Raw genomic sequence first — 10,351 nt, 5'->3', positions numbered from 1 at the left:
TGGGGAGCAGGGGGCAGAGGACCCACACGCTTGGTGCATGTGTGGGGCGCAGGGGCAGAGCACCCTGGCCTCCTCCCTGCCTCAGTTTCCCCCTCTGCACACACACCCTCCCCCCCCTTCCCCCCCCCCCGCCAGCAGCCGGGGCTGGGCTGGCACCCACAGGGTGCCCCCACCCACAGCCAGACCCCTTTGGGGCGCCGTGTCGTGGTTGTGTGCCCCCCCCCGCCCCCCCCCCCCCGCTTTCCTTGTCTCTTGGCCCCCCCGCCCCAGCGCCCGCTTAATCCCCCCGGCGCTTGTTTGTACAGCAAAGTGCTGCCCCGACGGATTCCTGCCGCCGCGGGCGACGGGGCGGGGGGGGGTGGGGCGACGGGGGGTCGGGGGGGGACCTGCTGGGGCGTCCTTGTGTCAGTGTGCACACGCGTCCCCGTGTCTGTGTGCAGAAGTCTCCCCGTGTCGGTGTGGACATGCGTCCCCGTGTTGGTGTGCACGCCTGTCCCCGTGTGAGTGTGCGCACGCGTCCCTGTGTGCATGTGCACGCATGTCCTTGTGTCAGTGTGCACACGTGTCCCCATGTCAGTGTGCACGCCTGTCCCCGTGTCAGTGTGCACAGGCATCCCTGTGTCAGTGTGCACACCCTGTCCCCGTGTCTGTGCACACGCATCCCCACGTCTGTGCACACGTGTCCCCGTGTCAGTGTGGACCCCTGTCCCCATGTGGGTGTGCACACGTGTCCTCATGTGAGTGTGCGCACGCGTCCCCGTGTCTGTGTGCACACATGTCCTTGTGTCAGTGTGCGCACGCGTCCCCATGTCAGTGTGCACACCTGTCCCCGTGTCAGTGTGCACATGCATCCCCGTGTCAGTGTGGACCCCTGTCCCCGAGTGAGTATGCACACGTGTCCTAGTGTCAGTGTGCACGTGTCCCCATGGGAGTGTGCACACGCATCCCCATGTCAGTGTGCACGTGTCCCCATGTCTGCACTTGTGTCCCCGTGTCAGTGTGCACGCCTGTCCCCATGGGAGTGTGCACACGTGTCCTCGTGTCAGTGTGCACACCTGTCCCCGTGTCAGTGCGCACACGTGCCCGTGTCTGTGTGCAGAAGTGTCCCCGTGTCAGTGTGCACGCCTGTCCCCATGTCTGTGCACACGTGTCCTCGTGTCAGTGTGCACACGCGTCCCCGTGTCAGTGTGGACCCCTGTCCCCATGTGGGTGTGCACACGTGTCCTCGTGTGCGTGTGCGCACGCGTCCCCGTGTCTGTGTGCATGCCTGTCCCCGTGTCTGTGCACGCCTGTCCCCGTGTCAGTGTGCACACACGTCCCCATGTCTGTGCACACGTGTCCCCGTGTCTGTGTGCACGCCTGTCCCCGTGTCGGTGCACACACGCGTGCCCGTGTCAGTGCAGATGTGTAGCACTGCAAATGCGTGTGCGAGCCGCACGCTGTCATGCGCACACCTCCCTGCGCTTGTGTGCACGCGTGTGGTGGTGCAAATGTGCGCACACGGCTACATGTCGGTGCGCACACGCCTCCCCGTGGCGGTGCCGGTGTGTGGCGGTGCAAATGCTGCAAATGCCCGTGCACACGCGTCTTGGTGTTGGGGCACGCGGGTAGCAGTGCAAATGCGTGTGCACAGCCCCACGCCACCGCACACACGCATCGTCGCGTCAGTGCATGCGTGTATGTCGCAAACACGTGTGCAATGCCCCGTGCTGCTCTGCACACGTGTCCCGGTGTCACTGCACCCGTGGGGTTGTGCAAACACACGTGCACAGCCTCACGCTGCTGTGCGCACGCATCCCCGTGTCGGTGCGTGCACGCAGTGGTGCAAATGCGTGTGCACGTGCTTCCTGTGTCGGTGCAGGCACGTAGTGGTGAAAATGTGTGGGCGCAGCCACGTGGCAGTGCGCACACGCGTCCCCGTGTCGGTGCATGCACATAGTGGTGCAGAAATGCGTGTGCACAGCCATGTGTGAGTGCGCACACGCATCCCCGTGTCATTGCACACATGCAATGGTGCAAACATGTGCAGAGCTGCATGTGTGCGTGTACACACGAGTCCCGATGTCGGTCGGTGCATGCACGTAGTGGTGCAAACGCGTGTGCAGAGCCACGTGTGAGTGCGCACACACGTCCCCGTGTCGGTGCACAGATGTAGTGGTGCAAATGCATGTGCGCACTCACACGTGTGTGTATGCACACGCATCCCCGTGTCGGTGCACACGCATAGTGGTGCAAACGCGTGTGCAGAGCCACGTGTGAGTGCGCACACGCGTCCCCGTGTCGGTGCACAGATGTAGTGGTGCCAACGCGTGTGAGTGCGCACACGCGTCCCCGTGTTGGTGCATGCACATAGTGGTGCAAATGCGTGTGCAGAGCCACGTGTGAGTGCGCACACGCGTCCCCGTGTCGTTGCACACATGCAATGGTGCAAACATGTGCAGAGCCGCGTGTGTGCGTGTACACACGAGTCCCCATGTCGGTCGGTGCATGCACGTAGTGGTGCAAATACATGTGCAGAGCCGCGTGTGAGTGTGCACACGCGTCCCCGTGTTGGTGCACGCACGTAGTGGTGCAAACGCGTGTGCAGAGCCACGTGTGAGTGCGCACACGCATCCCCGTGTCGGTGCACGCACGTAGAGGTGCGAACACGTGTGCACAGCCGCAATGTGAGTGCACACACGCGTCCCCGTGTCGGTGCACACATGCAATGGTGCAACCACGTGCAGAGCCACGTGTCGGTGCGCACACGCGTCCCCGTGTGTGTGCGACCTCCCCCCTTCCCCCCCCGCCCCCCCCGGTGCGCGGCGACCCCCTGCTGTCCCCCTGCCCATGCGTCCGTGTCCCCGCACACGCGTCACACTCGCTGCCCCCGCCTCCGCTAGCCCCGCACCGCCCGCTCCCGGCACCTGCGCGCTGCGTGGCGGTGGCGGGGCAGGAATGCAGCGGGGGGCGATGAGCTCATCCCCCCCCCGCGCCGCCGGCCGTGACTCCACGGCGCAGCTATGCGGCCCGGGCCCTGCCAGCACCCACCCCTTGGTGTCCCCCCCCCCGCCACCGGTGGCGGTGACGTGGCCTGGCACCCAGCGGGGGGGGTTGGCGGGTGTCCCCCCAGGTCACCCATGGCGGCACCCGGGGCTCGGCCGAGACCTCCTTCCCCGAGGACACGGTGGCCGACCACGTCGGGGGGACGCGGGGACGGCGGTACTACGCCCAGCTCTCCGATGACGAGGACCTGGTGGCGTCTGGCGGTAAGGTGGCAGCGGCGGGGGCGGGGGGTGGCACCTTTGGGGGGGGTGTCACCACGAGTGGGTGCTACCATGGGGGGGTGCCACCCTGGGCGCCACTCGCGCTGTCCCCATTGGAGATGGCACCGGGAGCTGGTGGCATCTGGTGGTGAGGTGGCACTGGGTGGCATGAGTGAGTGGCTGTCACCATGGGTGGGTGCCACACGGGGTGGGTGTCACCACGAGTGGGTGCTACCATGGATGGGTGTCACCCTGGGTGCCACTCGCACTGTCCCCATTGGGGAGCTGGTGGCATCTGGTGGTGAGGTGGCACTGGAGTGAGTGGCTGTCACCATGGGTGGGTGCCACACTGGGTGCCACTCGCGCTGTCCCCATTGGAGATGGCACTGGGAGCTGGTGGCATCTGGTGGTGAGGTGGCACCGGGTGCCATGGCTGTCACCATGGGTGGCTGTCACCCTGGGTGGGTGCCACACTGGGTGGGTGTCACTACGGATGGGTGCCACCTGGATGCCACTTGTGCTGTCCCTATTGCAGGTGGCAGTGGGACCTGGTGGCACCTGGCAGTAAGGTGGCACCAGGTGGATGGGTGCCACCATGGTTGGGTGCCACCGTGGGTGGGTGTCACCACGAGTGGGTACCACCTGGATGCCACTTGTGCTGTCCCCATTGCAGAGGGTGACGGCACCTGGCTGTAAGGTGTCACCATGGTTGGGTGCCACCAGGGCTGTCTGTCACCCCAGGTGGGTGCCACCATGGGTGGGTGTCACCATGAATGGGTGCCACCTGGATGCCACTTGTGCTGTCCCCATTGCAGGCGGCCGTGGCACCTGATGGCACCTGGCTGTAAGGTGTCACCGGGGTTGGGTGCCACCAGGGTGGGTGTCACCGTGAGCGGGTGCCACCCTGGGTGCCACCCGTGCTGTCCCCATTGCAGATGGCAGCGGGGAGGACGGCAGCGGTGTCCCCTGGCTGCCCAAGAACGCTACCCACGTACCCGCCCTCGGGCTGACACCCACCGGTAAGGGACGCCGGGGGGGTGGCACTGGTCCCCGGGGTGTCACCTTCGTGTCACCGCTCTCAAGCTCTGTCTCCTCTCCATCCTCCTCTTCCTCCTCTTCTTCCTCCTTCTCCTCCTCCTCCTCCTCCTCCTGGGCGGGCAGTGCCCAGGCCCCCCCCTGCGCCTGCGGGCATGGTGGTGGCCGAGCCCGAGGACGACCCCCCGCTGAGTAAGTGACACTTTTTTTGGGGGGGGGGACAACCCCCCCCCCGTCCTTTTGCTGCACCCCCACTTTTTTCTCCCAGTGCTGTATATTGGGGGGGGGGCACCCCCACAGACTGGGGGACACAGCTGGATGGGGGGGGGGGGTGTCGCAGCTGGATGGGGGTGACAGGGGGGGTATTTTTTGGGGGGGGGGGGTGGTGGTGGTGCAGATGTCACACCCCCCCCCCCCATTTTTGACATCCCCCCCCCGCATTTTTTTACCGCCCCCCCCCTCCCCCCCCCCCAGTTTATTTCCGGGCGCTGGTGAACTTCACCCGCAGCATCGACTACAGCCGGCAGCTGGAGGACCCCGAATCCGAGGAATTTCGGGAGATTTCGGAAGCCGTGGTGGATACGGTGAGGTGGGGGGGGGGGGAGGTTACGGGGCAGGGGGGTGGTGGTGGGGGACCCAAGGGAGCACCCTGACCCCCCCCATTTTCTGCTTCCCCCACCCCGTCCAGCTGGAGTCAGAGTATTACAAGGTGCCCGGGGAGCAGGTGGTCAGCGTGGTCTTCATCAAGTGAGCTGGGGGGGGGGGGGGTTGGGGGGGGCCGGGGGGAGGGGGGGGGAGAAGGGGTGAGGGGAGGTTTGGGGGGGCACGGGGGGGTTTGAGGGCGCAGGGGGAATTGGGGGCCTTGGGGGGTGTAGGGGGGTTTTGGGGTGCGGGGGCTGATGGGGAGGTTTGGGGGGGCAGTGGGGGGGGTTTTGGGGTGCGGGGGGTGGATGGGGGGGCAAAGGGGGATGGGGCGTTGGGGGGTGATGGGAGGTTTGGGGGGGCAGTGGGGGCGTTTGGGGGGGCTATGGGGGGTTTGGGGGTGCAGGGGGGAATTGGGGGCCTTGGGGGTATAGGGGGGTTTTGGGGGTGCAGGGGCTGATGGGGAGGTTTGGGGGGGCAGTGGGGGGGTTTTGGGGGGTTTGGGGGTGCAGGGGGACTTGGGGGCATTAGGGGTGAGGGGGAGGTTTGGGGGTGCAGGGGGGGTTGGGGGCCTTGGGGTTATAGGGGGGTTTTGGGGTGCAGGGGGTTGGGGGGATTGGGGGTGATGGGACGATTAGGGGGGGCCATGGGGGGGTTGGGGGTGCAGGGGGAATTGGGGGGATGGGGGGGTGATGGGGAGGTTTGGGGGGGATATAGGGGGGTTTTGGGGTGCAGGGGGTGTTGGGGGTGTCAGGGGGTGATGGGGAGGTTTGGGGGGGGCCCGGGGAGGGGTTTTGGGGTGCGGGGACGGGTCGGGGGGCAAAAGGGGGATGGGGGGATTGGGGGTGATAGGGAGGTTTGGGGGGATACGGGGGGTTTTGGGGTGCGGGGGGGGGTCGGCGGGCATTGAGGGGTGATGGGAGGTTTGGGGGGGGGGCAGTGGGGAGGTTTGGGGGTGCTGACCCCCCCCCTCACCCCCCAGGGAGGTGGAAGGCGACGTCTTCGTGGAGCTGGACGTGGGCTCGGAGGGGAACGGGGACGAGGGGCAGCTGGGGGGGGTCCTGCGGGACCTGCTGGCCGCCGGCTCCATCGCCTCCTACCTCACCTCCCCCCTCGGCTTCCAGTTCCGGCGCCTGGGGGCCGGTGAGCAATTTTTGGGGGGGGGGGGGGGGGGCGGTCCGAAGGGTTTTGGTGTGTGTGTGGGGGGGCTCAGATCACCCCATCCCATCGCCTGGTCCCACGTAACGGAGCATCGCGCCTTCCCCTTGCCTCCCCCCCGCCATTAAATTCGTGGTAGGTGGCAATTGGAGGGGGGGGGGGGGTTGTGCGTCACCCTGATTGTGCTGCTCAACCCACCCCCCCCTCAACCAGTGACCCCCCACCCTCGCGCCTGCACCCCCCTGGAGTTCGCCTGCGGCAGCGGCGAGTGCGTGGCCGGCGAGTACCGCTGCGACCGCCGCCCCGACTGCCGCGATGCCTCCGACGAGGACGGCTGCGGTGAGACCCCCCCCCCCCCGCCATAAAGCCCCCCCAGAACCCCCCCTGCACCCCCGTTTACCCCATAACCCCCCCCGCCGCGCCCCCTTTCTCTCCATAACCCCTCCATAACCACCCCATATCCCCCCTGCACCCCCATGTCCCCCCATAACCCCCCCATCGTGCTCCCCGTTCCCCCCATAAACCCCCCCCGACATAACCCCCCCATAGCCCCCACACACCCCCATTTCCCCCCATACCCCCCCACTGCACCCCCATTTCCCCTATAACCCCCATATCCCCCCTGCACCCCCATTTCCCCCGCAAACCCCCCCCATATCCTCCCCGCATCCCCATTTCCCCCCATAAGCACCCACTGCGCCCCCATTTCCCCCCATAACCCCCCCACTGCACCCCCATTCCCCCACATACCCCCCCATATCTCCCCCGCACCCCCATTTCCCCCCACAATCCCCCCACTGCACCCCCATTTCCCCCTCAACCCCCACTGTGCCCCCTTTTCCCCTGTAAACCCCCATAAAGCCCCCCCATATCCCCCCCGCACCCCCATTTCCCCCCCATAACCCCCCCACTGCGCCCCCTTTTCCCCTGTGAGCCCCCTCATATCCCCCCTGCACCCCCATTTCCCCCCATAAGCCCCCACTGCGCCCCGCTGCCCCCACATAACCCCCCCACTGCACCCCCGTTTCCCTCCATAAACCCCCCCCGTATCCCCCCCGCACCCCCATTTCCCCCCACAACCCCCCCACTGCACCCCCATTTCCCCCACATAACCCCCCCATATCCCCCCCGCACCCCCATTTCCCCCCACAACCCCCCCACTGCACCCCCATTTCCCCCACATAACCCCCCCATATCCCCCCCGCACCCCCATTTCCCCCCACAACCCCCCACTGCACCCCCATTTCCACAATAGACAAACAGACACCCCCCCCCCCATATCCCTCCGGCACCCCCCCATTTCCCCCCATAAACCCCTCCCCCATATCCCCCCCGCACACCCCATTTCCCCCCATAACCCGCCCCCCCGCCCCCCCATTTCGTTCCCCGCAGACCCCTCGCCGCGGACGCCCCCCAGCACCGCCCGCCCCGCCACCACCCGCCCGCTGAGCACCGCCGCCGCCCCCGCCACCCCCGCCGCCGCGCCGGCCCCTCACCCCGCGGCCCCCCAAACCCCCCCTTCCCCTCCCCGGCGGGTGCCCCGCGGGCGAAGCCCCCTGCGCCGACGGGCGCTGCGTCCCCCGCGACTACCTCTGCGACGGCGAGCGCGACTGCGCCGACGGCAGCGACGAGGAAGCCTGCGGTGAGTCTGCGGTGACGCGGCCGGGTCAGGAAAGCGGGGGGGGGGGGGGTTGCGTGTGCGCGTGGCAGGGGGGGGGCACCCTATGGGTGCTGACCCCCCCCGTCACCCATCACCCAGCACCCCCTCGCCCTGCGAACCCAACGAATTCAAGTGCCGCAACGGGCACTGCGCCCTCAAGTTGTGGCGCTGCGACGGCGAGAACGACTGCGGCGACGGCTCCGACGAGAGCGATTGCCGTGAGTCCGGCCGCCGCCGGGGTTGGGGACAGGCGCCCGCGCGCGCCAAGGTCCGGAGAGGAGGGAGGGGGGGGGTAAGGGGTGTGACACGCTCTCCCCGTTGACGTGTGTCACCTTCACCCCCGCTTGCAGCCACCAAGGCCCCCGGGGCGGCCTGCGGGCCGGCGGAGTTCCGGTGCGTGGCCAGCGGGAGCTGCATCCACGCCAGCTACCAGTGCGACCGCGAGCCCGACTGCCCCGACCGCTCCGACGAGGTCGGCTGCGGTGAGTGACACCGACACCAAGGGGACACCTCTGCCAGGGCGGGGGACACCTCTGCCAGGCCTTGGGGACGTGGTGACCCGGGGATGGGGTGAGGAACCTGTGCCATGGCACGTTGGGGACGCTGCACCCAGTGACCGTCTGCCATGGCACATGTTGGGGACACCGTGACCGGGGACCCTCTGCCATGGCACTGGGCTGGGGACACTGTGCCTGGGGACCCCGTGCATGGCACTAGGCTGGGGACACTGCGACCGGGGACCCTGTGCCATGGCACATGTTGGGGACACTGCAGCCAGGGACCCTCTGCCATGGCGTGGGGCTGGGGACACTGTGCCTGGGGACCCCGTGCCTGGGGACCCCGTGCATGGCACTAGGCTGGGGACACTGTGACCGGGGACCCCATGCATGGTACATGTTGGGGACACTGCACTCAGGGACCGTCTGCCATGGCAGCAGGCTGGGGACACTGCGACTGGGGACCCCGTGCATGGCACATGTTGGGGACACTGCACCCAGGGACCCTCTGCCATGGCATGGGGCTGGGGACACTGCAACCGGGGACCCCGTGCATGGCACTAGGCTGGGGACACTGTGACCAGGGACCCTCTGCCATGGCACATGTTGGGGACACTGCACTCGGGGACCGTCTGCCATGGCACATGTTGGGGACACTGCCGAGGGACACCATGCATGGCACATGTTGGGGACACTGCACCCAGGGACAGTCTGCCACAGCACCAGGCTGGGGACACTGCAACCGGGGACCCTCTGTTATGGCATGGGGCTGGGGACACTGCGACTGGGGACCCCGTGCATGGCACTAGGCTGGGGACACTGTGCCCAGGGACCCTCTGCCGTGGCACCAGGCTGGGGACACTGTGACCGGGGACCCCATGCATGGCACACGTTGGGGACACTGCACCCAGTGACGGTGTGCCCAGGGACACTGCGCCATGGCACCATGCTGGGGACACCGTGATCAGGGACCCCCGTACCATGGCACCACACCGGGGACACTGTGCCCCGGGACCCCGTGCGTGGCACATGTTGGGGACACTGCACCCAGGGACCTTGTGCTGTGGCACCAGGCTGGGGACACTGTGCCTGGGGACCCTGTGCCATGGCACGTGCTGGGGTCCTGGTGGCCACAGTGTGGGGGTGGTGACCCTGTCCCCAAGCCAGGCTGGGGACCTGATGCTGGTGGCCCTGTCCCCAAGCTGCGCCACGCTGGGGACACAGCGCCATGGCATGGTGATGGGTGCCCCCCTGGTGTCCCTGTCCCAGTGCCAGGCTGGGGACCCCGTGCTGGTGACCCTGTCCCCAAGCAGTGACACAGTGGGGACCTGGTGCCACAGTGTGGCGCTGGTGACTTTGTCCCCAAGCCAGACTGGAAACCCGGTGCTGGTGACTCTGTCCCCAAGCTGCGCCACGCTGGGGTCCTGGTGTCATGGCACGGTGTTGGCCGCCATACTTGTGACCCTGTCCCCAGGTGGTGCCATCCTGGGGACCCAGTGCTGGTGACCCTGTCCCCAAGCGGTGCCATGCGGGGGTCCTGGTGTCATGACGTGGTGCTGGGTGCCACACTGGTGACCCTGTCCCCAGGCGGTGCCATCTTGGGGACCCGGTGCTGGTGGCCCTGTCCCCAAGCGGTGCCATGCGGGGGTACTGGTGTCATGGCATGGTGCTGGGTGCCATGCTGGTGACCCTGTCCCCAGGCAGTGCCATCTTGGGGACCCGGTGCTGGTGGCCCTGTCCCCAAGCTGCACCATGCTGGGGACCCAGTGCCCAATCTGGGCTGGGGACACTCTGCTGGTGACCATGTCCCCAAGCAGTGCCATGCTGGGGTCCCAGTGCCACGGTGCAGTGCTGGGCGCCACACTGGTGACCCTGTCCCCAAGCCAGACTGGGGACCCCGTGCTGGTGACCCTGTCCCCAGGCGGTGCCACTCTGGGGTCCTGATGCTGGTGACCCTGTCCCCAAGCAGTGCCACGCTGGGGTCCCAGTGCCACGGTGCGGTGCTGGTGACCCTGTCCCCAAGCGGTGCCACGCTGGGGTCCCAGTGCCACGGTGCGGTGCTGGTGACCCTGTCCCCAAGCCAGGCTGGGGACCCCGTGCTGGTCACCCTGTCC

The 10,351-nt window shown here is 67.6% G+C and overlaps 2 protein-coding genes across 3 annotated transcripts in view; one reads left to right on the top strand and one right to left on the bottom strand.

The window, feature by feature from the left end:
* Positions 1–1,088: 1,088 nt before the first annotated feature.
* On the bottom strand, positions 1,089–2,282 carry LOC128918516 (uncharacterized). Of its 2 annotated transcripts, none has more exons than XM_054222803.1 (2): positions 1,314–2,282; positions 1,089–1,267 (listed from the first exon to the last, which is right to left on the bottom strand). In XM_054222803.1, exons 1-2 carry the CDS (start codon positions 2,167–2,169, stop codon positions 1,113–1,115), a joined length of 1,011 nt encoding a protein of 336 aa, XP_054078778.1. In that variant the 5' UTR covers positions 2,170–2,282; the 3' UTR covers positions 1,089–1,112. The 2 variants fall into 2 exon arrangements, with proteins under 2 accessions (XP_054078778.1, XP_054078779.1); XM_054222804.1 differs by having other exon boundaries at positions 1,089–1,289; positions 1,336–2,282.
* Positions 2,283–3,070: 788 nt separating this feature from the next.
* Positions 3,071–10,351, top strand: part of HSPG2 (heparan sulfate proteoglycan 2) — a gene marked incomplete at its 5' end in the record, with an annotated part of 55,468 nt that continues 48,187 nt past the window's right edge. The window contains 10 exon segments of the mRNA XM_054222685.1: positions 3,071–3,248; positions 4,181–4,264; positions 4,755–4,864; positions 4,969–5,027; positions 5,905–6,065; positions 6,294–6,419; positions 7,473–7,557; positions 7,559–7,723; positions 7,840–7,958; positions 8,091–8,222. Of these exon segments, the coding sequence (XP_054078660.1) occupies positions 3,071–3,248; positions 4,181–4,264; positions 4,755–4,864; positions 4,969–5,027; positions 5,905–6,065; positions 6,294–6,419; positions 7,473–7,557; positions 7,559–7,723; positions 7,840–7,958; positions 8,091–8,222 (1,219 nt within the window).

This window comes from Rissa tridactyla, chromosome 16, assembly GCF_028500815.1.
Source record: "Rissa tridactyla isolate bRisTri1 chromosome 16, bRisTri1.patW.cur.20221130, whole genome shotgun sequence".
Lineage (NCBI taxonomy): Eukaryota > Metazoa > Chordata > Aves > Charadriiformes > Laridae > Rissa > Rissa tridactyla.
This window is presented reverse-complemented; position numbering and strand designations above follow the sequence as displayed.

Bases quoted from the DNA above. Each gene is read 5' to 3' on its own strand.
- LOC128918516 (XM_054222803.1), bottom strand. From the start codon at position 2,169: ATGCATTTGCACCACTACATCTGTGCACCGACACGGGGACGTGTGTGC. The intron at 1,268-1,313 runs GTGTGCACACTG...ACACGGGGACAG, and splicing joins GTGCACAGACATGGGGACGT to GCATGCACACAGACACGGGG.